This window comes from Solanum tuberosum, unplaced genomic scaffold (assembly GCF_000226075.1).
Source record: "Solanum tuberosum cultivar DM 1-3 516 R44 unplaced genomic scaffold, SolTub_3.0 scf00095, whole genome shotgun sequence".
In the NCBI taxonomy this organism is placed as follows: Eukaryota; Viridiplantae; Streptophyta; class Magnoliopsida; order Solanales; family Solanaceae; genus Solanum; species Solanum tuberosum.
Genome location: NW_006239021.1, coordinates 1,455,672 through 1,480,915, shown reverse-complemented (window position 1 = coordinate 1,480,915; position 25,244 = coordinate 1,455,672). Strand labels below are relative to the sequence as shown.

At 33.4% G+C, this 25,244-nt stretch overlaps 4 protein-coding genes and 1 long non-coding RNA gene across 5 annotated transcripts; all 5 read right to left on the bottom strand.

The window, feature by feature from the left end:
• Window positions 1–3,388: 3,388 nt before the first annotated feature.
• Window positions 3,389–4,812, bottom strand: LOC102604955 (bax inhibitor 1-like). Its single transcript, XM_015308973.1, has 4 exons — window positions 4,599–4,812; window positions 3,761–3,904; window positions 3,579–3,670; window positions 3,389–3,500 (listed from the first exon to the last, which is right to left on the bottom strand). The coding sequence occupies exons 1-4, from the start codon at window positions 4,725–4,727 to the stop codon at window positions 3,389–3,391; spliced, it is 477 nt and encodes a 158-aa protein (XP_015164459.1). The 5' UTR covers window positions 4,728–4,812.
• A 791-nt stretch (window positions 4,813–5,603) lies between these two features.
• On the bottom strand, window positions 5,604–8,562 carry LOC102604291 (bax inhibitor 1-like). The gene is made up of 5 exons (XM_006347916.2): window positions 8,322–8,562; window positions 7,515–7,658; window positions 7,336–7,427; window positions 6,082–6,271; window positions 5,604–5,970 (listed from the first exon to the last, which is right to left on the bottom strand). Exons 1-5 carry the CDS (start codon window positions 8,448–8,450, stop codon window positions 5,803–5,805), a joined length of 723 nt encoding a protein of 240 aa, XP_006347978.1. The 5' UTR covers window positions 8,451–8,562; the 3' UTR covers window positions 5,604–5,802.
• Window positions 8,563–15,929: 7,367 nt separating this feature from the next.
• Window positions 15,930–18,606, bottom strand: LOC102604615 (bax inhibitor 1-like). Its single transcript, XM_006347917.2, has 5 exons — window positions 18,408–18,606; window positions 17,630–17,773; window positions 17,448–17,539; window positions 16,408–16,597; window positions 15,930–16,296 (listed from the first exon to the last, which is right to left on the bottom strand). Exons 1-5 carry the CDS (start codon window positions 18,534–18,536, stop codon window positions 16,129–16,131), a joined length of 723 nt encoding a protein of 240 aa, XP_006347979.1. The 5' UTR covers window positions 18,537–18,606; the 3' UTR covers window positions 15,930–16,128.
• Window positions 18,607–20,481: 1,875 nt separating this feature from the next.
• On the bottom strand, window positions 20,482–21,353 carry LOC107060759 (uncharacterized). The gene is made up of 2 exons (XR_001473510.1): window positions 20,970–21,353; window positions 20,482–20,843 (listed from the first exon to the last, which is right to left on the bottom strand). It is a non-coding gene; the product is annotated as an uncharacterized lncRNA (long non-coding RNA).
• An 83-nt stretch (window positions 21,354–21,436) lies between these two features.
• Window positions 21,437–23,880, bottom strand: LOC102587380 (bax inhibitor 1-like). Its single transcript, XM_006347948.2, has 4 exons — window positions 23,647–23,880; window positions 22,900–23,049; window positions 22,719–22,810; window positions 21,437–21,725 (listed from the first exon to the last, which is right to left on the bottom strand). Exons 1-4 carry the CDS (start codon window positions 23,773–23,775, stop codon window positions 21,437–21,439), a joined length of 660 nt encoding a protein of 219 aa, XP_006348010.1. The 5' UTR covers window positions 23,776–23,880.
• Window positions 23,881–25,244: the final 1,364 nt, after the last annotated feature.

Here is a 25,244-nt window from a genome sequence, read left to right as displayed (position 1 = left end):
ACTTTCTCCTTGTATATATATATTTTTTCTCAAATTGCACATATAATTTTGAAGGAGCAATTTTGTAAATAAATGAACGAAGGAAATCTTAGTGCTACGACAATAATATATTCATATATAAGGTAGAAATTGAAAGAGCGTGCCAGTTAACATTTCCAGAATTCATCAGGTCTTCTCTTCCCCAATTCTATTGAAGTACGATTTCACAGCATTCATTGCTAGGAGTTTCAGCTCTGAGAACTTCATCCTTCTTCTTCATTTTTTTCCCGAGAGAAAATGGAAATGGGAACAATTGTACTTCTTATAAAAGAAAATTGTTATTTTGTTGCTGATAGGGAGTTTTGATGATTTAACAAAATTTGGGAATGATAAAAAAAGGGGACCAATTCAGTTACCTGAAGAGTCATGTTGATAGGGGGGGAAAGGTGAATAAGTCTATTATCATCAAAAAGGAGGAAAATATTATTTTGAAGCTGATGTGAAGTTTTGATGATTTAACAAGCTTCGAGAATGATGAAAAAAGGGGACCAATCCAGTTACCTAAAGAGTCATGCTGATAGGGGGAAGAAGGTGAATAAGTCTGTTATCATCAAAAAGGGGAAAAATGTTATTTTGGAACTGATGTTAAGTTTTGATGATTTCACAAACTTAGAGATCTAAAAAAGGAGCAGATCCTTGTTATTGAGACTGACGATAGGGTAAATGAATAAATAAACTCAGCATGAGAAATATTTGTGTGTCATCATCAAAAAGGAGGAAAATGTTGTTTTCTAGGTGTTTTGATGATCCTCACAAATGCAGGGACCCGGTCCCTGGCGGAGTGCTCTCGTCTAGATTCAAAATGGTGTACAACTGTAAAGTTATCTTGTCAGGTTAGTTGGTGAAAAGTGCAGTGTACTTCACCAATAGGAAGGACAGACGAGGTTGTTTGTATTAGTGGTCAAAATTCTTGTTGGTGACTGATATATACAACAATAAACAAACAATATTATTCATTCAAAAAGAGAGAGCGTTAGCAAGTCTTTTTCAAGAACACACTGCAAGGGACCTGGTCCCTAAAAGACTGCGTACATGAAAAAGACGAAAAGACAACTGTTTAAAAGTTGTCACATCTGACATGGTTGGTGCACAACTTTTCAGAAAAGCAGCTCTCAGCCAATGGTCTCACAAGACACAAACCAAGATTTGGCAAACAAAGATTTGAATTTCTGAAATTCATAAGCTTACAAAGAAGAAGCCATCTTCAAGGAAGAACACTGCTCATATCAACAAGGGACCTGATGGAGTGCTGAAGAGTCTTTGTTGTATTTTGAGCTCTGTATCTTATGTGCTTACATTGTAAATCTACTCCTAAGTTATAAAGGATAGTAGATCATTTGCTTGTCTAAGTTCTTAGTTTGAGTCGTATTAACTAGAGTTAGTTAGTCGAATCATCTATTTTTAGTCAAGCCTCTTTACATCATTGTTTTGATGTTCTCTTGGGTAGAGTTGCCTAGGAGTGTCAACTAGAGTTAGTTGATGTGTGGTGCAACAGAGGTGCTGCTCGTTTATGCTCTTGTCTTAGAGATCGGAGTTGGTGGCTAGAGCTAGCCTTGTGGGTTCTTAAAGTATAGATCAACTAGAGTTAGTTGGTTTAGTGGACAATAGGATTATTGTTTAGTTTCCTTTGTAGTAGAGTTGCTACTGTAACGGGGAAGGGATTAAAGAGTTTTAATTCCTAGGTTGCAAGAGTTTGTAATTGGAAACTTTGCTCCGTTTAAATGAAATGGAGTTTGGGTTGAAATTTTGTGAGTATAGGTCGTGTTTTTCATCGCCCTTGAGCAAGGGGGTTTCCATGTAAAATATTGTGCATGATTTACATGGTGCTATTTATTTTCTGTTCTTTTATTCTGTCGGGGAACCTGGTCCTAATCACTGGTGGACACGTACATTCCAACAAAAACCTTAAACTACTACTCAAAAATCACAAACAACGAAAACATCACACGTTATTCATATCAGTTGCGATGAAGATTTCCTCTAATCTATTGGTTTCATGTGCTGCTCCCTTGGGTGCTGTTGGAATCGAGAGCGTGAGAACTACTTTGCTTGAAGCGCTAGTTTTTGGTGAAAGTTGTTGAGAAAATGTTTTTTCTCTTTCTTTATTTATTAGCAATAATACTATATGTAAGTTCATGTTAAGAAGTCCCACATCGGTAGAGGGATGAAAATTTGGTCTCCTTATAAGGACTTGGACAAACCTCCCCTCATGGGCTAGCTTTTGAGGTTTAGTTAGGCCCAGGTGTCATATTTTTACATGGTATTAGAGTCAGGCCCATCCCGATTTGTTGTTCGACTTGTGAATATATCCATAATGAATTAATTCTAGTTCATTGTAAAGAAAGTCGACATGTATTTTGGTTGTGTTTGACAATGGAGAAAATATTTTCCTAGAAAATGAAATAGATAACAAATCATTCATGTGTTTGCTAAAAAGTTCCAAATAAATACTTTTTCCTATTAAAACAATTGATTAGTCTTAAAAGGAGTACTATTTGGTTAAGCAAAAGTGCTCATCACCAACAGAAAGTAAAATAGACCAACTGAAAAAAAATTGAAAGGGTTTTTGAAAAATTGATATCAAGAGAAAAGCTAACCGATTTGTAGCTAAAATTTTGTGAAAAAATGGGAACGCTAGAATATACAATTACTATTTTCCAAGGAATATAACATTCAAAGCACTTGGCTTCAGACTAATGAATTTCAAATTCCCCATCTGGATTCTACTCTCTATTTATTCTACAGTTCCAAGTGTATCAGCATTACTTCTGTGATTCTATTTGTGTTGCTCAATTTATGCACACAGGCATAGTCTTGCAGCATGGACCAATATACCCGGTAAACGGAAGAAGATGGTGAGTGTGCGATTGACAAAGTTAATTTCTCCATAGTGAGCATCATACAATATCTCTTGGCTATATACCACAACGTACCCCAAGAACAATGCAAGCACAATGCATACCTATCACACAAGCAGTACTCATCATCAAGTCATTCATTAGACAGAAGTAATGATTTATAGGATGTGTGTTAGCACATTGTATGCATACAACTGCTTACCTTTAACAAAAAATGAGATGTCTGGCTGTCAATGTAGTCTGCATTACTAGCAACAAAGGTGGAGAAACATAGAGCCCAAGAATAATACAGGCAGCCCAAGTAGATATCACTCCTTTCCCTCGTAAACATGGACCCAAACCACATAAATCCAATGGAAAATGTTGGAGGTGCCAAAAGGCTGTAAACAAGGCTGTAGAGCAAGCAAGGAATGTTTTCTGAAGTTAGATATTTTTCAAATTAACAAAATATACTTCAAATAAGGAAACACAGAACAGCAAGAGATAATCAACTACACATACAGAAGGAGCAAAGTAACTGCTATTGAATTCATTAAGATGTAGAAATTGAAAGAGCACTCTTCCAATGCCTTTGTTCTCAAAAGTCCAGAGTAGGTAGTCATTCTAATTAAAGATGAAAGCAGTAAAAGCAACCATACAGAACATCAACAACAGAAATCTGCACAATGTTTCTAGTCTTACTCATGATCTATATCAAAGAAATATTTGATAAAAATGCCAATAGAAGCACCGATGGAAAAGGCAGCAATCATCAAGAGTAAGACCCTCGTCCTCTGCATAGACAGAAGATTTACGATATAAGAAGCGACCTCAAAAATAAATCAACAATTTGGAAGAAAATTTACCAGTCACAGTGCACGTACCACTCTTAATGGTGATATAAAGTAAAGACAGAGTAAACTTGCTACAGAAGAAAGGACTGTGAACAGTCCTCCCGCTCCCCGGGTCCAGTGCAAGAAGGATCCAAAAGTAAAGCTCCACATGGCAAAGAAGAGAGTAAGATATACCTATATTTCAGCAAACTAATCAATTACAGGAAAAAAGGAGAATCCAATACTTTGAAGCAGAAGCGAAAACGCATCTTTTCCAGCTAACTAGGTTTTGCAAAGAAAGAAAAGATCAAACACAAGATGCTGAAACCAGAAATTGCTTGAAACAAATTAATCCCTGAGTCCAAAATTATATGAAACGAATTCATTCTGGGAAGTTTGAATGCAATTTCATCCAAACTATTCAAAAACAACTTTCAAGACTGAATAGGGAGCAATGTTTCTATACCAAACTTTACTCAAAATGCTAAAGAAAAGTTACATGTTATGCCAATCGTTTTGTTTGATTATCACTAACAGCATAAGCAAGTACAAAAGACAAGAAAAAATTATGGTAATACATGTAAATATTAAGAATAATCGAAATTCATCATGAATCCTGAAGAATTAAGTAAAGCAAGTACAAAAGATGAGAAAAAATTACGGTAATACATGTAAACTATTCAGAAAAATCAAAATTCATCTTGAATCAATTCCAAGTAGATCTCCTGATACAGCTATCAGTAACGAGATTACTAGATAGAAAAATCTCGATTCCTCCATCTCTCGATTACAATATTTTTCATAATCAACATTTTAATCAAGTAGAACAATAATTCTTACATTTGTGATCTAATATAAAGAAAAAATAAAACCGTAAGAATGAATGTACCCTCTTCAAGCTTGTGTAAGCATGCTGGGGAATTTCTCCATTATTCATCAGGTCTTCTATTGTCCAATTCCTTACGAAGTAAGCTCTCACAGCATTCATGGCCTGGAGTTTCATATCTGAGAACTTCATGTTTTTTGCTTCAGAGGGAAAAAGGAATCGGAAATTTGATGAAGAAGAATGAAGAACGTGAGTTGTGTTTATAGTTCGTTATACACAGAAGAGTTTGTTACCAAAGACTGCCCCTCGCCGTTACTCTGTTTGGGAATATTTACGGCTCTACCTTTCAGTTATTGGCTGAGTTTTGCATCTTTTTTCTTTCTTTTTTCTTTTTTTTTTTTAAAGTTTTTATTGGATAAACGAGTACAAATGTCGTGCAGAGAATCGATGGTGTAGATTTTACCTATTTTAAATGTTTCCTCTCGGATGACAGTGTCTTCTCTTCCACAATTCCTATTGAAGTACGATTTCACAGTATTCATAGCTAGGAGTTTCAGTTCTGAGAACTTCATCATTCTTCTCTATTTTTTTCAGAGAGAAAATGGGAATGGGAACAATTGTACTTTCTTATCAAAAAAAGTCTTTAACTACACCTCAAAAATCACAAACAACGAAAACATCACACGTTAATCATAATTCATATCAGTTGCAATGAAGATTTCTTCTAATCTATTGGTATCATGCGTTACGCCCTTGGGTGCCGTTGGAATCAAGAGGGTGAGAAGATCTTTGCTTGAAGCGCTAGTTTTTGGTGAAATATGTTGAAAAAATGTTTTTTCTCTTTCTTTATTTATCAGCAATAATAATAGATGTTAAGTTCGAATTCTATCATCATGCTTTTCGACATGTGAATATACCCATAATGAATTCCAGTTCATTGTAAAGAAAGCCGACATGTATTTTTGTTGTGTTTGACAATGGAGAAAATAATTTCCAAGAAAATGAAATATATAACAAATCATTCGTGTATAGCTAAAATTTTGTGAAAAAATTGGGAACGCTAGAATATACTATTACTATTTGGTCAAGGAATATAACATTCAAAGCACTTGGCTTCAGACTGACGAATTTCAAATTCAATCAGCAAAACGTAGCCACAAAGGAATTCATCATTTACAGTTCTCCCCATCTGCATTCTACTCTCTATTTATTCTACAGTTCTAAGTGTATCAGCATTAATTCTGTGATTCTGTCTGTGTTGCTCAATTTATGCACCCAGGCATAGTCTTGCAGCATGGACCACTATACCTGGTAAACGGAAGAAGACGGTGAGTGTGCGATTGACAGAGTTAATTTCTCCAAAGTGAGCATCATACAATATCTCTTGGCTATATACCACAACGTATCCCATGAACAATGCAAACACAATGCATACCTATCACACAAGCAGTACTCATCATTAAGTCAGTCATATTATTCATTCATTAGACAGAAGTAATGATTTATAGGATGTGTGTGAGCACATTGTATGCATACAACTGCTTACCTTTAACATCCAATGAGCTGTCTGGCTGTCAATGAATTCTGATTTAGTAGCAACAAAGGTGGAGAACATTACAGCCCAAGAATAGAACAGGCAGGCCAGATAGATTTCACTCCTTTCCCTCGCTAATAAGGATTCAGACCAGATAGCTCCAATGCCAAGTGTTGGAGGTGCCAAAAGGCTGACAACAAGGCTGTAGAGCAAAAGCAAGGAATGCTTTCTGAAGTTAGATATTTTTCAAATTATCAAAATATTCTTCAAATAAGGAACACAGAACAACAAGAGATAATCAACTACACATACAGAAGGAGAAAGAGATAATCAACTACACATACAGAAGGAGCAAAGTAACTACTATTGAATTCATTAAGATGTAATATAATGTAGAAAGTGAAAGAGCAACCAAATGTCTTTGTCATATTAGAAATGACTTCAGGAAATCAGTGGGAAATAATTTCGTCATGTTTCTTGATTTCACTCATCTATGCGCCTCACTTGGTGCAAATGAAGAACCCCTTCACAATTTGGTCATCATATTGCTGAATTTCTGTGTGCTATAACATATACTGCTAGCTAAGAATGCACATAATGGTGAGATAGAATTTTCTAACTGTAACTCCAGTAAAATCCCCTAAAATCATGAAAAGATATAAGTAATTTCAGGGTATTGGAATCTGAAGTACAAGTCATCAGTTTACAAGTCCAAAAACAATAGCTTACAACCTAACAACAGACCAGCATCCCAACACCAATGCTCATATTGCTCAATATTTCCCATTCATATGCTAAGCATAATGCCAATTCTGAACTGTAAAGACCTAGGTGATTGATCATGCCATTAATGCACAAATTTTCAGACATTCCAGGTTCTCCAAAACCTATGTGATCCTAGTAGCCACTTTTAGCTAACTGTGTGCAAGAATGATAAAAAATGTCAAATTCATCCACTCCAATGCCATTGTTCTCACAAGCCTTATGAAAGAATTTTCACAGAGTAGGTAGTCATTCTAATAAAAGATGAAAAACAATAGTTTCTACAAGGATACTAATTTTCCAGTTAGGATTTTGAGTAGATCCAATGATTATTAAGGATAAAGTAATCACAAGTATAAATACCAATCAGCATCAAGCCTTTCTCTGTACACAATTGAAGACTACAAAAATCAGATTTCTGATAATATGATATGACAAGAAAGCAGTAAAAGCAACCATATAGAACATCAGTAACAGAAATATCTGCCATCTTTCTAGTCTTACTCTTGATCTATTTCAAAGAAATATTTGGTAAAAATGCCAATAGAAGCACCATTGGAAAAGGCAGCAATCATCAAGAGTAAGACCCTCGTCCTCTGCATAGACAGAAGATTTACAATATAAGAAGCGACCTCAATAATAAATCAACTTGGAAGAAAATTTACAAGTCACAGTTCACGTACCACTCTCAATGGTGATATCAAGTAAAGACAGAGTAAACTTGCTACAGAAGAAAGGACTGTGAACTGCCCTCCCGCTTCCCATATCCAGTGCGAGAAGGATCCAGAAGTAAAGCTCCACATGGCAAAGAAGAGAGTAAGATATACCTATATTTCAGCAAACTAATCAATTACAGGAAAAAGGGGAATCCAATACTTGGAAGCAGAAGTGAAAATGCATCTTCTCCAGCTAACTAGGTTTTGCAAAGAAAGAAAAGATCAAACACAAGATGCTGAAACCAGAAATTGCATGAAACAATTAATCCCTCCATCCAAAATTATATGAAACGAATTCATTTTGGGAAGCTTGAATGCAATTTCATCCAAACTATTCAAAAACAACTTTGAAGACTAAATAGGGAGCAAGGTTTTAATACCAAACTTTACTCAAAATGCTAAAGAAAGTTACAAGTTATGCCAATCGTTTTGTGTGATTATCACTAAAAAATACGGTAATACATGTAAAATATTCAGAAAAATCAAAATTCATCATGAATCTTGAATAATTAAGTAAAGCAAGTACAAAAGATGAGAAAGAATTACGGCAATACATGTAAACTATTCAGAAAAATCAAAATTCATTATGAATCGATTCCAAGTAGATCTCCAAATACAGCTATCAGTAACGAGATTACAAGATAGAAAAATCTCGATTCCTCCATCTCTCGATTACTATACTTTTCATGACCAACATTTTAATCAAGTAGAACAATATTTCTTACATTTGTGATCATATATAAAGAATAAATGAAACCGTAAGAATGAATGTACCCTCTTCAAGCTTGAGTAATCGTGCTGGGTCATTTCTCCATTATTCATCAGGTCTTCTATTGTCCAATTCCTTACGAAGTAAGCTCTCACAGCATTCATGGCCTGGAGTTTCATATCTGAAAACTTCATGTTTTTTGCTTCAGAGGGAAAACGGAATCGGAAATTCGATGAAGAAGAATGAAGAACGTGAGTTGTGTTTATAGTTCGTTATACACAGAAGAATTTGTTACCAAAGACTGCCCCTCGCTGTTCCTCGGTTTGGGAATATTGCAAGGGTAATTTCGTCACAGAAGAAAAAGAGAAGAATCTCCTGCCTCAGCCGTTGGCGGGAACGGGGAGAGGTCTGGAAATATATTTTTTTAGGTAATTTCTCTTTTCCTTTCCTCTTTTTATTTTGTTACTCGTTCTAGAACACGTGCGTTGTGCGTGTATTTCAATTTAATAGTATAAATATTTTAAAAATTAAAGTATTTGAATTAAAAAAAAATTAGATGTCATATGGACATATTAAAAAAAACTACCTTTTATTTTTAGAACTATTTTTCTGTACATTAATTTTTATTTTATAAGGTGCATAATAGATCATGTTCTTGTTGTTGGTTCTCATATTTGACTTCTCAATTGAATGTGTACATAAGTCAAAGATAGTTATTTAACTTTCCATTTTTTTCATTGATAAACTAAAATTAAATATAAAAATATATTCAATATATGAATTTATATATATAATTACATGTTTAACTTACACCCAACAAATATATTGTTCATATCCTTGTAAATTATTTTCAATTTATACAATAAGACATGATTCGTTTCAATGCCAATAACAATGTGGTGTTAGGGGTGGTATAAGAATCTGAAAAGTTATTGCGCAAAAAGTTAATATAAAGAAAGATGAAAGATAGAAATAACTAAAATAATTCATAATGTTGTAACTAAAGAATATAATAAAAGGGTGTGAATGACATTTGCAATAATCTATATCATATCATATCATCATCATCATCATATTACTAAAAGTGGGAACAAAAAAGTTAAAAGTTGAAATATCATTTTCCCCCTATACTAATTTAAAATATTATAAATATTTAGTTAATTACATGTTTGAATCAATTACTACATTGAGTAAATGGAGAGTTCATTGCGTATATTTAATATTCTTAAAGTTATTCTCTTTTATCTATTTTGGCCCTTTGAAACCTTCAAATATTTAATTTAAAACTTTAAGATGTCTTTTGGTGTTCCTCTATTTTTATCTATATAAATTCATCTTTTTTGTTTCATGAAACTCGCATCCAAAATTATCCTTTTCATTTTATCATTAAAGTAGTGAAGCCATCAACATCTAAAGTATATGATATATCTACCTTAGTTTAAATATATATCACTTTAATTTACGAAAATAAAGTGATTTTTCTATTTGATTCATGCTTTAGTTTGACTCGATAGAGAAGACTTTTGAATTTTGATTGGATATAAGAGAAGGTGTCGACAAAAACTTGGAAAATTATGTACCGATTTTGTATTTCTTTTGTCATTTATATAATGTTATGATTAATGTCTTATGAAGGATGTGTATGTTATTTTTTTTCTTCTATGTTTATTTTTTTTATATTTCTCTATTAGTCTTCTTTTATTTAATTTTCTATAAAAAAAAATTATTATTATAACATTTATTTGAGATTGTTGCATTTTAGTACTCATTACACTCATGTTTTCATTAAATTTTATCATCCTAACGAATTTATAATATATTGCATGAGACACACGTGCGTTTCACGTGTCCAGAAACTAGTATCTATATAAAGTTGAATATAGAAAATGTGATGTGGCACCTCTCTCTATGGCTAGCATTCCTTTTTTTATTTATCTTATTTATATTTTAGTAAGAACTTAAATTTTTTAACAATATATGTTAAGATCTATATGCATTCAATTACTCAATGGAAGAAGAAAGGCAAGAGTACTAACTGTATACGTTGAGATTAATATGCATTAAATTACTAAATGGAAGATGAAAGGTTTTTACTGTTTATTCTATCATATAAATGAAAGGGTCAGGGAATATGTAACGAAGTGCTCCTTCAATTTGCTTTGCCAAGGAATATAATATTCAAATTAAAGCACTTGGCTTCAATCTAACGAATTTCAAATTCAATCAGTAAAATGTAGGGACAAAGGAAAACTTTGCATCATTTACAGTTCCTCATCTGAATTCTACTCTCTATTTATTCTACAGTTCCAAGTGTATCAGCATTAATTCTCTGATTCTGTCTGAGTTGCTCAATTTATGCACTCAGGCATAGTCTTGCAGCATGGACCACTATACCCGGTAAACGCAATATGATAGAGAGTGTGCGATTGACAAAGTTAATTTCTCCGAAATAAGCATCATACAATATCTCTTGGCTATACACCACAATGTACCCCATGAACAATGCAAAAACAACGCATACCTATCACAAAAGGCAGTACTCATCATCAAGTCTGTCATATTACTCATTCAATAGACAGAAATAATGATTTATCACAAAAGGCAGTACTCATTATATGCATACAACTGCTTACCTTTACCATCCAATGAGCTCCGTGGCTGTCAATGAATTTTGAATTAGTAGCAGCAAAGGTGGAGAACATTAGACCCTAAAAATAAATCAGGCAGCTCAAGTAGATTTCACTCCTTTCCCTCGTAAACAAGGATCCAAGCCAGATAACTCCAATGCCAAGTGTTAGAGGTACCAAAAGGCTGTAGAGCAAGCAAGGAATGCTTTCTGAAGTTAGATATTTTTCAAATTATCAAAATATTCTTCAAATAAGGAACACAGAACAACAAAAGATAATCAACTATACATACAGAAGGAGCAAAGTAACTGCTATTGAATTTATTAAGATGCAATATAATGTAAGAACTGAAAGAGCAAGCAAATGTCTTTGTTATATTAGAAATGACTTTACGAAATCAGTGTAAAATTATTTAAGCGCACTCCTAATTTCGTCATGTTTCTTCGTGTAAAATTATTTAAGTGCACTCTTCATAATTTCGTCATACTTGATGCCAATGCAGACTCCTTCACAATTTGGTCATCATATTGCTAAATTTCTATGTGCTACAACAAATACTGCTAGCTAAGAATGCACATAATGGTGAGATAGAATTTTCTAACTGTAACATCCCCTAAACCCATGGAAGATATAAGTAATTTCAGGGTATTGGAATCTGAAGTACAAGTCATCAGTTTACAAGTACAAAAACTATAGCTTACAACCTAACAACAGACCAACATCCCAACACCCAATGCTCAATGATAAGCATAATGCCAATTCTTAACTGTGAAGAACTAGGTGATCGATCATTCCATTAATGCACAAGTTTTCAGACATTCCAGGTTCTCCAAAACCTATGTGATCATAGTAGCCACTTTTAGCTAACGGCATGCAGAATGATACAAAATGTCAAATTCATCCACTCCAATGCCAATGTTCTCACAAGTCATTCAAATGAAAGATGAAAAACAATAGTTTCTACAACGATACCAATAGTAGATCTAATGATTATTAAGGATAAATTAATCACAAGTATAAATACCAATCAGCAAAAAGCCTTTCTCTGCACACAATACAAAAATCAGGTTCCTGATAATATGATATGACAAGAAAGCAGTAAAAGCAACCATATAAAACTTCAACAGAAGATATCTGAACAAAGTTTATCATCTTTTGAGTCTTACATCTGATTCATTCCGAAGAGATATTTGATAAAAAGGCCAAAAGAAGCACCCAAGTTACAGGCTGCAAACATCAAGAGTGAGACCCTCGTCCTCAGCATAGACAGAAGATTTACGATATAAGAAGCGACTTCAACAATAAATCAACAACTTGGAAGAAAATCTATAAACGCAGATCACGTACCACTCTCAATGGTGAACTAAAGTAAAGACCGAGTAAACTTGCTACAGAATAAAGGACTGTGAATCGCCCTCCCCCTTCCCAGATCAAGTGCAAGATGGATCCAAAAGTAAAGCTCCCCATGGCAAAGAAGAGAGTAAAATATACCTTATTCAAAAACAGCTTTCAAGACTGAATAGGGAGCAAGGTTTCAATACTAAATTTTTACTCAAAATGCTAAAGAAAAGTTGCATGTAATGCCAATCGTTTTGTCTGATTATCACTAACAGCATAAGCAAGTACAAAAGAAGAGAAAAAATTATGGTAATACATGTAAAATATTCAGAACAATCGAAATTCATCATGAATCCTGAAGAATTAAGTAAAGCAAGTACAGTAGATGAGAAAAATTATGGTAATACATGTAAACTATACAGAAAAATCAAAATTCATCATGAATCGATTCTAGTAGATCTCCTGATTACAAATAGAAAAATCTCGATTCCTCAATCTCTCGGTTACAATATTTTTCATGATCCACATTTTAATCAGAACAATAATACTTACACTTGTGATCAAATATAAAGAAAAAATGAAACCGTAAGAACGACTGTACCCTCTTCAAGCTTGTGTAAGCATGCTGGGGAATTTCTCCATTATTCATCAGGTCTTGTATTGTCCAATTCCTTACGAAGTAAGCTCTCACAGCATTCATGGCCTGGAGATTCATATCTGAGAACTTCATGTTTTTTTGCTTCAGAGGGAAAAAGGAATCGGAAATTTGATGAAGAAGAATGAAGAACGTGAGTTGTGTTTGTAGTTCGTTATACACAGAAGAGTTTGTTACCAAAGACTGCCCCTCGCCGTTACTCTGTTTGGGAATATTTACGGCTCTACCTTTCAGTTATTGGCTGAGTTTGAGGGATGTTGCAGGGGTAATTTCGTCCCAAAAGAAAAGGAGAAGAATCCCCTGGGCTCAGTCGTTGGCGGGAAAGGGGAGAGGTCTGGGAATATAATTTTTTTAGGGAATTTCTGTTTCCTTTTCCCCTTTTTTATTGTTATTAGTTTCTGGGAAGTGCCCTACATGCTTGTCCTCTAATCATTATTCTACAATAAAAATTATTGATTTTTATCATTTAAATTTTTTTAATTAAAAAAACTATGACAAATTGACAATGGGATTGTGTATTTTCAATCTATCAAAAAGTATGTAAAGTTAAGCAAAATAATATAATCTCCAATAATATGTGAATGGACTTGTAAATCACTAGGCTCAAACTCAACAATAGTATCTGCATAGACATGCAGGTAAGGAGTGATCTATATGTACATATAACACAGTAAGATTCGTGATCCGCTACAATAATACCGTGGAACAAGTGTTAGAACATACATCTATACAACAAACACAAAATCATATGCACAAAAATATATTTCGTAATATAATAATCAATAAGTCCAAACAATTTTTCAGAAAGAACACTACAGTAAGTAAAAAGAGGACTTGATGCCATGCCAATTACCTGATGTTTATTTTTTTCAGAGAGAAAATTGAAATGGGAACAATTGTACTTCTTATCAAAAAGAGTCTTTAACTACTCCTCAAAAATCTCAAACAACGAAAATATCACAAGTTAATAATAATTTATATCAATTGCGATTAGAGATAGCCAATTTTAAAATATGGAAAAATTACTTGGATGGTTGCCTTCTAAAAAGAGATTTCGAATTTTAGCAATACTTTTTATTTATTACCATTTTTAGCAATACATAATAATACTATGTTAAATCTGCAATATGTATTAAAAGTGAATTATGTATGCAATATATATGTATTATAATTGTTTTTTTAAATATATTATGCGTTTTTTTTGTAAGAAGTTGATATATTGTATTATAAATGTATTAAAATGTGTGATAAATGTATTATCCATCAATAAAACTTGTATTATATGTGAATAAATAACTTGTTCTTTGTAATATGTATTAAAAATATATTAAAAGTGATTAAGTGAAAAAAATTGTTATTGCTATGAATGGTAAATATTTTTTATTATAGTATATTTACATAAGTTTCCCTTTAAATAAATTGGGTACCCAACTCATTTAAAATGGATAAAAAAAAAATGAGTCAAATTCATATTACCCGTTTAAAAGTGGATAGTTAAATGGGTAAAAGAGACCCATTTATAAAAGAAACAAAATTGGCATTAATATTTTTCTTAAGGTGTATGTGATCCTGGTAGGGATGGGTTGGATAAAGGGAAAAATTGATTTTTAGAAAAGGGGGGGAGGGGGTCGAAGTAGTAAAAAATAAAGTTATTTAAAAAAAAAACAAATAAAAAGTTAATTTATTTTTTGACGCATTGGTGTTTGGGGTTGGGGTGGGGGGTGAAGAGTGGGTAAAAGATTTTGCTTTTGAAACTTTTAAGATAATCCCTATAATAATATGGGTAAATATGGATACTCATATTATCCATTGCGTAATTCATTTTTACCCATTTAAAATATGAGTTGAGTATTTTGCCATTTTTATTTAACTCATTTTCGATCAATTCATATTTGATTCGACCCACTGATCATTTGCCACTCCTAATTGCGATAACGACAGGGCCGGCTCTATGCTTTGGGAAACAAGGCTTTTGCCTTAGGCCCCCAAATTTCTATCAAGAATAAATTATGTGTTAAAAAATCTATAGAAAATATTGATTATTTATGATAAAAAGTATAATTTTACCCACTTTAACATCTTTTATACTTTGTTAAAAATAAGAATTAATAGTGAAAAGTGTTGAACAAAGTGAATTACAAATTCTTTTTTATTTCTTTTTAAATTTTAGTTTCAAGCATTACTACAAGCATACTAAAATGGGGTATACCAAGTCATCAACTTGTTGCGTCAAATTTTATGGTTCTAACTCTTATCTTTAATTAATATTTGTCAACTTATTACTTGTATAATTATGTTAAAAATTCATATAATAATTGCGAAAGGATGTTTTTCAATGTTGAGTTGATAAAATCTTACCTAAAACTAATAACTGAAAAAATAATATTAAAATACTAATAATTTTCATCTAAATAGTGTAAGCAAAATAAATTTTTGAATTAAATATGTATATGGAGTCTGTTTATATTTTAGGCCCTGAATTGAAATTTCGCTTTAGGCCCCCAATCACGTTGAGCCGCCCCTGGATAACGATTACCTCTAATCTATTGGTTTCGATCCACTCATATTTGAAAGTTTCATGTGCTGCTCCCTTGGGTGCGGTTGAAATCGAGGGCGTGAAAAGATCTTCGCTTGAAGCGCTAATTTTTGGTGAAATTTGTTGAACAAGTGTTTTTTCTCTAACTTTATTAGCAATAATAATATATGTAAGTTCTAATTTGATTGTTGTACTTTTCAACTCGAATATACCCATAATGAATTTCAGTTCATTGTAAAGAAAGTCGACATGTATTTTGGTTGTGTTTGACAATGGAGAAAATATTTTCCCAGAAAATGAAATAGATAACAAATCATTCGTGTATTTGCTAAAAATACGTTTTCCTATTAGAACAATTAAAATGTTTTAAAAGGAGTATTTGGTTAAGAAGAAGTGCTTATCACCAACAGAATGCAAAATAGACCAACTGAAAAAAATTGAAAAGGGAATTTCGAAACCTGATATCAAGAGAAAAGCTAACCGATTTGTAGCTAAAATTTTGTGAAAAAATTGGGAACGCTAGAATATACAATTACTATTTGCCAAGGAATATAACATTCAAAGCACTTACGAATTTCAAATTCAATCAGTAAAATGTAGCCACAAAGGAATATTTTTCATGATTTACAGTTCCCCATCTGCATTGTACTCTCTATTTATTATACAGTTCCAAGTGTATCAGCATTAATTCTGTGATTCTGTCTGTGTTGCTCAATTTATGCACCCAGGCATAGTCTTGCAGCATGGACCACTATACCCGGTAAACGGAAGAAGACGGTGAGTGTGCGATTGACAAAGTCAATTTCTCCAAAGTGAGCATCATACAATATCTCTTGGCTATATACCACAACGTATCCCATGAACAATGCAAACACAATGCATACCTATCACACAAGCAGTGCTCATCATTAAGTCAGTCATATTATTCATTCATTAGACAGAAGTAATGATTTATAGGATGTGTGTGAGCAGATTATATGCATACAACTGCTTACCTTTAACATCCGATGAGCTGTATGGCTGTCAATGTAATCTGAATTACTAGCATTAAAGGTGGAGAAAAATAGAAGAGAAGAATAGAACAGGCTGCCCATGTAGATTGCACTCCTTTCCCTCGTAAATGTGGATCCAAACCAGATAATTCCAATGCCAAGTGTTGGAGGTGCCAAAAGGCGGCAAACAAGCCTGTAGAGCAAGCAAGGAATGCTTTCTGAAGTTAGATATTTTTCAAATTATCAAAATATTCCTCAAAGAAGGAACACAGAACAACAAGAGATGATCAACTACACATACAGAAGGAGCAAAGTAACTGCTATTGAATTCATTAATATGTAATATAATGTAGAAATTCAAAGAGCAAGCAAATGTCTTTGTCATATTAGAAATGACTTCAGGAAATCAGTGGAAAATTATTTAAGTGCACTCTTCATAATTTCGTCATGTTTCTTAGTTTCACTCATTTATGAGCACTCTTCAGAACTCCTTCACATGTACTGCTAGCTAAGAATGCACATAATGGTAACATCCCCTAAACCCATGGAAGATATAAGTAATTACAGGGTATTGGAATCTGAAGTACAAGTCATCAGTTTACAAATCCAAAAACAGTAGCTTACAACCTAACAACAGACCAACATCCCAACACCCATATTGCTCAATATTTCTCATTCATATGCCAAGTATAATCAAATTCCAGGTTCTCCAAAACAAAATGTCAAATTCATCTACTCCAATGCCATTGTTCTCACAAGTCCTTATGAAAGAATTTCCAGAGTAGGTAGTCATTCTAATTAAAGATGAAAGACAATAGTTTCTACAAGGATACCATTTTTTCCAGTAAGGATTTTGAGTAGATCTAATTATTAAGGATAAAGTAATCACTAGTATATATACCAATCAGCATCAAGCCTTTCTTTGTACACAATTAAAGACTACAAAAATCAGGTTTCTGATAATATGATATGACAAGAAAGCAGTAAAAAGCAACCATATAGAACATCAACAACAGAAATATCTGCCATCTTTCTAGTCTTACTCTTGATCTATTTCAAAGAAATATTTGGCAAATATGCCAATAGAAGCACCGATGGAAAAGGCAGCAATCAGCAAGAGTAAGACCCTCGTCCTCTGCATAGACAGAAGATTTACGATATAAGAAGCGACCTCAATAATAAATCAACAACTTGGAAGAAAATTTACAAGACACAGATCACGTACCACTCTCAATGGTGATATAAAGTAAAGACAGAGTAAACTTGCTACAGAAGAAAGGATTGTGAACCGCCCTCCCGCTTCCCATATCCAGTGCGAGAAGGATCCAGAAGTAAAGCTCCACATGGCAAAGAAGAGAGTAAGATATACCTATATTTCAGCAAACTAATCAATTACAGGAAATAAGGGGAATCCAATACTTGGAAGCAGAAGTGAAAATGCATCTTCTCCAGCTAACTAGGTTTTGTAAAAAAAGAAAAGATCAAACACAAGATGCTGAAACCAGAAATTGCATGAAACAAATTAATCCCTCTGTCCAAAATTATATGAAACGAATTTATTTTGGGAAGCTTGAATGCAATTTCATCTAAACTATTCAAAAACAACTTTCAAGACTGTAATACCAAACTTTACTCAAAATCCTAGAGGAAGTTACAAAAGAAAATACTCAAGATTAATTGTATGCCAATCGTTTTGTGTGATTATCACTAACAGCATAAGCAAGTACAAAAGAAGAGAAAAAATTACGGTAATACATGTAAAATATTCAGAAAAATCGAAATTCATCATGAATCCTGAAGAATTAAGTAAAGCAAGTACAAAAGATGAGAAAGAATTACGGTAATACCATGTAAGCTATTCAGAAAAATCAAAATTCATTATGAATCGATTCCAAGTAGATCTCCAAATACAGCTATCAGTAACGAGATTACAAGATAGAAATCTCTCGATTACAATATTTTTCATAATCAACATTTTAATGAAACAGTAAGAATGAATGTACCCTCTTCAAGCTTGCATAAGCGTGCTGAGTCATTTCTCCAGTATTCATCAGGTCTTCTCTTGTCCAATTCCTTACGAAGTAAACTCTCACAGCATTCATGGCCTGGAGTTTCATATCTGAGAACTTCATGTTTTTTTGCTTCAGAGGGAAAACGAAATCGGAAATTTGATGAAGAAGAATGAGGAACGTGAACTGTATTTATAGTTCGTTATACACACAAGAGTTTGTTACCAAAGACTGCCCCTCGCCGTTATTCTGTTTGCGAATATTTTCGGCTCTCCCTTTCAGTTATTGGCTGAGTTTTGGGGATATCGCAGGGGTAATTTCGTCACAAAAGAAAAGGAGAAGAATCTTCTGAGTTCTGTGCTCAGTTGTAGGCGGGAAAGGGGAGAGGTCTGGGAATATAAATTTTTTAGGGAATTTTTGTTTCCTTTTCCCTTTTTTATTGTTATAAAATTAATCTCACTGTTTACTCAAAAAAATTGTTTGCTGTTTATTTATAAAACGCTAAATTTATACGGTACTTTCTCCATTCATATTTGCATGTCATCCTTACTATAAATATATGTATATATATAATGAGTTTTTTTTACTTCTCATAACATCTCATAATAAATTGAGTCTTTTCTACTACTCTTAACATCTCATTATAAATAAGTTTTTTTTACTACTATTTCATTTGGTTAAAGTATTCACAATTTCTCTTCTTTTCTACCATCTTAAATTTTAGGTACTTACCATTGCTTATCCCACCCCATCCTCTTTTTTTTTTGCTTCCTTAATATTCATATGTTTAAATTGAAACAAGTTTCTATGACTTCTTCTATTATTTTGGAATAGATTGACATGTTTACATTAGCTTGGATAGGATACAATCAATGTGGAATGTCACTTGGTTTCATGCATTACGATTTACACCCTTGGGTGCCATTGGAATCGAGGGCGTGAGAAGGTCTTTGCTTGAAGCGCTAGTTTTTGGTGAATTATGTTGAAACTGTGTTTTTTTCTCTTTATTTATATATTAGTACTATGTTCAAATTCTATTGTTTTCTTTGCTTGAAGCGCTAGTTTTTGGTGAATATAAGGATATTGAATTCCAGTTCATTTTCAAGAAAGTCGACATGTAGAATATACAATTATTTGCTAAGGAATATATACAAAGCACTTTTCATCAGTGATCAGACTAACGAATTTCAAATTCAATCAGTAAAGTGTAGCGACAAAGAAATACATTTCATGATTTACAGTTCACCATCTGCATTCTACTCGCTATTTATTCTATAGTTCCAAGTACATCTGAGTTACTCAATTTCTGCACCTCAGTATAGTCTTGCGGCATGGACCACTATAGCCGGTAAATGGAAGAAGACAGTGAGTGTGCGATCGACAAAGTTAATTTCTCCAAAGCCAGCATCATACAGCATCTCTTGGCTATATACCACCAAGTACCCCAAGAACAATGCTTGCACAGTGGTTACCTACCAGAAACAGTATTTATCAGGTCAGTCATATTATTCATTCATTAGACAGAAGTAGTGATTTATAAACATGAGAACTGTGTTATAGTATGAGTGTGGTCACATCGTGCGCATACAACTGCTTACCTCTAACACCCAATGATTTTCTTTGCTTGAAGCGCTAGTTTTTGGTGAATTATGTTGAAACTGTGTTTTTTTCTCTTTATTTATATATTAGTACTATGTTCAAATTCTATTGTTTTCTTTGCTTGAAGCGCTAGTTTTTGGTGAATTATGTTGAAACTGTGTTTTTTTCTCTTTATTTATATATTAGTACTATGTTCAAATTCTATTGTTTTCTTTGCTTGAAGCGCTAGTTTTTGGTGAATTATGTTGAAACTGTGTTTTTTTCTCTTTATTTATATATTAGTACTATGTTCAAATTCTATTGTTTTCTTTGCTTGAAGCGCTAGTTTTTGGTGAATTATGTTGAAACTGTGTTTTTTTCTCTTTATTTATATATTAGTACTATGTTCAAATTCTATTGTTTTCTTTGCTTGAAGCGCTAGTTTTTGGTGAATATAAGGATATTGAATTCCAGTTCATTTTCAAGAAAGTCGACATGTAGAATATACAATTATTTGCTAAGGAATATATACAAAGCACTTTTCATCAGTGATCAGACTAACGAATTTCAAATTCAATCAGTAAAGTGTAGCGACAAAGAAATACATTTCATGATTTACAGTTCACCATCTGCATTCTACTCGCTATTTATTCTATAGTTCCAAGTACATCTGAGTTACTCAATTTCTGCACCTCAGTATAGTCTTGCGGCATGGACCACTATAGCCGGTAAATGGAAGAAGACAGTGAGTGTGCGATCGACAAAGTTAATTTCTCCAAAGCCAGCATCATACAGCATCTCTTGGCTATATACCACCAAGTACCCCAAGAACAATGCTTGCACAGTGGTTACCTACCAGAAACAGTATTTATCAGGTCAGTCATATTATTCATTCATTAGACAGAAGTAGTGATTTATAAACATGAGAACTGTGTTATAGTATGAGTGTGGTCACATCGTGCGCATACAACTGCTTACCTCTAACACCCAATGAGTGTTGGGAAAACACGGACAAGCACAAAAATATATATGGTAAAAGTAATGGAAATAAAATGGGAAAATAATGACACCAAGAATTTTACGTGGAAACCCTTCTAAATAAGGGAAAAACCACGGGCCAAGAGGAGCAACTGATATCACTATAGTAAGGAATTTTACACTGTGTAGTCACGAATACAATACTCAAAGTGACTACAACACACTCAAAAAGAATAACACTCTTTTGATTTCCACCTTACTAAAATATCGCTCACACTCTATTTTTCTTCACAGACTATTTTCTTATATAGTCTATGGAAACCTCACAGCTCTCTAAATATTTTACTCTCTCTGTGAATTGGTGTGTCTAGGAATGAGCAAAGGGCTCTCTATTTATAGAAGAAATTTGCAACTGCAAATTTCAACCCTATACATAGTATGTCAAAGTTGTGCCACCGAAAGCATTTTTAATTGCTGTGTTTTTCAACAATTGCTGCTATTGCAATTTGCCAACAATTGACAATTGCATGCAGCAATTGTTGACACCAAAAAAAGGGATAGTGGGACTGGACCCCACAATGAGCTGTGTGGCTGTCAAGGACATCTAAAGCATTCAACATAAAGCTGGAGTACATTAGAGCATAAGAATGAACCAGGCAAGCCATGTAGATTTCTCTCCTTTCCCTTGATAATAAGGATCCAAACCAGAGAATTCCAGTGCCCATTATTGAACCTGCCAAAGAGCTGAAAACAAGGCTGGAGAGCAACCAAGGAATGCTTTCTGAAGTTAGATAAGGAACACATAACAATAAGATCTAATCAACTACACATACAGAAGGAGCAAAGTAACTACTATTGAATTCACATTAAGATGCAATATAATGTAGGAACTGAAAGAGCAAGCAAATGTCTTTTGTCATATTAGAAAAGACTTCAGGAATCAGTGGTAAACTATGTAAAGTGCACTCTTCATAATTTGGTCATGTTTCTTAATTTCACTCATTCATGAGCCATACTTGGTGCAAATGCAGAACTCTTTCACAATATGGTCATTATATTGTCAAATTTCTATGTGCTATAACATATACTACATGAAAGATAATTGTAAGATACAATTTTCTAAATGAATCCAGTCAAGTTCCCTAAATCCATGAAATAGGAATCTGAAGTACAAGTCATCAGCTTATAACCTAACAACAGACCAACATTCTAACACCCAATGCTCGTCATATTGCTTGATGTTTCTCATTCATATGCTAAGCTGAATGCGAGTTTCTGAACTGTGAAGGCCTAGGTGATCGATGATGCCATTAATGCACAATTTTTCAGACATTCCAGGTTCTCCAAAACATACGGGATCCTAGTAGCCAATTTTAGCTAACTGCGTGCAGAAATTATACAAAAATTCAAATTCCTCCACTCTTATGCCCATGTTCTCACAAATCTTTATGAAAGAATCTCATAGAGAGTAGTCATTCTAATTGAAGATGGAAAACAATAGTTTCTGCAAGACAACAAGGATACCCATTTTTCCAGTTAGGATTTCGAGTAGAACTAATGAATAATGATTACTAAGGATAATGGGATTAGAAGTATATACCAATCAACAACAAGCCTTTCTATGTACACGATTGAACACAAAAAAATCAGGTTCCTGCTGATATGATATGCCAAGAAAGCAGTAAAAGAAACCATATAAAACTTCAATGGCAGATATCTGAACAATGTTTAGCATTTTCTGATTCTTACTTTTGATGGACTACGAAGAGATATTTGGTATAAAACCCAATAGAAGCGCCGAAGAAAAAGGCAGTAATCATCAACAGTGAGACCCTTTGATTCTGCATAGACAGAACATTTACGATATAAGAAGCGACTTCAATAATAATTCAACAACTTGGAAGAAATCTACAAGACATAGATCACTTACCACTCTCGTTGCCATTGGTAATGTAAAGTAAAGCCCGAGTAAACTTGCTACAGAAGAAAGGACTGTGAACGGCCCTACCTCTTCCCAGAACAAGTGCAAGTAGTATCCAAAAGTAAAGCTCAGCATGGCACATAAGAGAGTAAGATACACCTATAATTTCAGCAAACTAATCAATCACAGGAAAAAAGAGAATCCAATACTTAGAAGCAGAAGCGAAAATGCATTTTTTTTCCAGCTAACTAGGTTTTGCAAAGAAAGAAAAGATCAAACACAAGATGCTGAAACCTGAAATAGCATGAAGCAAATTAATCCCTCCATCCAAATTTCTATGAAACAAATTCATTTTGGTAACTTTGAAAGCATTTGGCACCATTCAATTTCATTTCAACTATTCAAAAACAACTTTCAAGCCTGAATAGGGAGCAAGGTTTCAATACCAAACTCTACTCCGATCATTTTATCAGATTATCACTAACGGCATAATCAAGTACAAAAGAAGAGTAAAATATTCAGAGAATCGAAATTCATCATTAAGTAGAGCAAGTAGAATTCTGGCTTATTCTTATTTGAACAACACAGAAACTGTAAAACAAATCGATTCCAAGTAGATCTCCTGATACAGCTATCAGTAACGAGATTACAACATAGAAAAATCTCGATTCCTCAACATTTTAATCAAGTAGAACAATAATTCTTACATTTGTGATCAAATATAAAGAAAAAATGAAACTATAAGAATGAATATACCCTCTTCAAGCCTCTGTAAGCGATCTCGGGAATTTCTCCGAAATTCATGAGGTCTTCTCTTGTCCAATTCCTGTTGAAGTAAGCTCTCACAGCATTCGTTGCCCGGAGTTTCATATCTAATAACTTCATGTTTCTTGATGCAGAGAGAAAACGGAATCGGAAATTTGATGAAGAAGAATGAGGAACGTAAGCTGTGTTTATAGTTTGTTATACACAGAAGAGTTCGTTACCAAAGACTGCCCCTCGCCGTTACTCTGTTTGGGACTATTTACGTTTCTACCTTTCAGTTATGGGCTGAGTTTTGGGTATATTGCAGGGGTACTTTTGTCAAAGATGAAAAGGAGAACAATCTCGAGGCTCAGGTCGTTGGCGGGAAAGGGGAGAGGTTTCTAAATAATTTTTCTGGGGAATTTCTGTTTCCTTTTCTCTTTTTTTATATTAAACTAGTCTAGAACGCACGTGTATCCTGTGTTAATTAGTACAAAAAAATTAAATGATATAGGCGCTACTAAAACTTGCAAGTAATATGAGTAACTAAATTTTGAAAGAGAAATATAATTGTTTGTATTTATACACAATCAATTGAATTGGTATATGTGATATATTTCTTATATAGTTCTAATATATCTTATACTTAGTACAACATGTCCCTTATTTTATTTTTTTATATTTCAACAACAATGGTATCTTGTGTAAGAAACTATAACCTCCTTTTTATAGACACATGCATATCAAGAAGTTGTTACCGAGTAAAAGACGTATTTTATGTTGTACAACATATGTTTCTTTAAGGTGGATAATGTATCATTGTCAATTTCATGGATACACTTAAAGAAATGAGCAAACTACATAAATCCCACTACTTTATACTATAATTACTTAGAATCCCGGTAGATTTTTAAATTACTTGCTATACCATTTTTTTCCAGTCGGATACATGAATCAAAAGTGGTTAGATATGTGTCTCTACCATAATTAAAAGGAAGAGATACATTATTTAATTAATTTGAATTGAATTCTATAACTTAATTCCACAATTAAAGGATTAAAATATGGGATGTAACAAACCACGAATTAGGTGGATTAATTGATATCAAACTGTTACAGCTTCTGAAAAAAGGACTAAACCATATTGTTACGACATTCAGGTTCGTGGATCGATCTCTGAAAGCGATTACGCAAATTATAGAATTGATGGAATACTATTGAGAGAGAATGCAACCTACAATGATCTAGTCGATGGTATTTCAACACAACTAGGGATTGATTGTTCACGCAAAAGAATGGAGATAAGATACATGATGAAAGGCAATGTAACTCCAATGAAAATTCGAAATGAGATGGGTATGAGGTTTTTTTTATATAGAATTGAAAAGACACCAATCCAATTGTGGTTTGTATCCATTATGCATAACAATGGAAGAGCAAAAAATTGGATGCAGCAACAATGGTGAAATATCTTTTAACCAAGATACATCCATGGTTGAAGTTGGAGGTGACGTTGGGACTGTATCTGTAGCAGCTCTTGTAGATAATCGTAGTGTAAATGCGTTATGTGTTTTGGATAGTAATTCGAATCATGTTATGTAGAGTTGGGT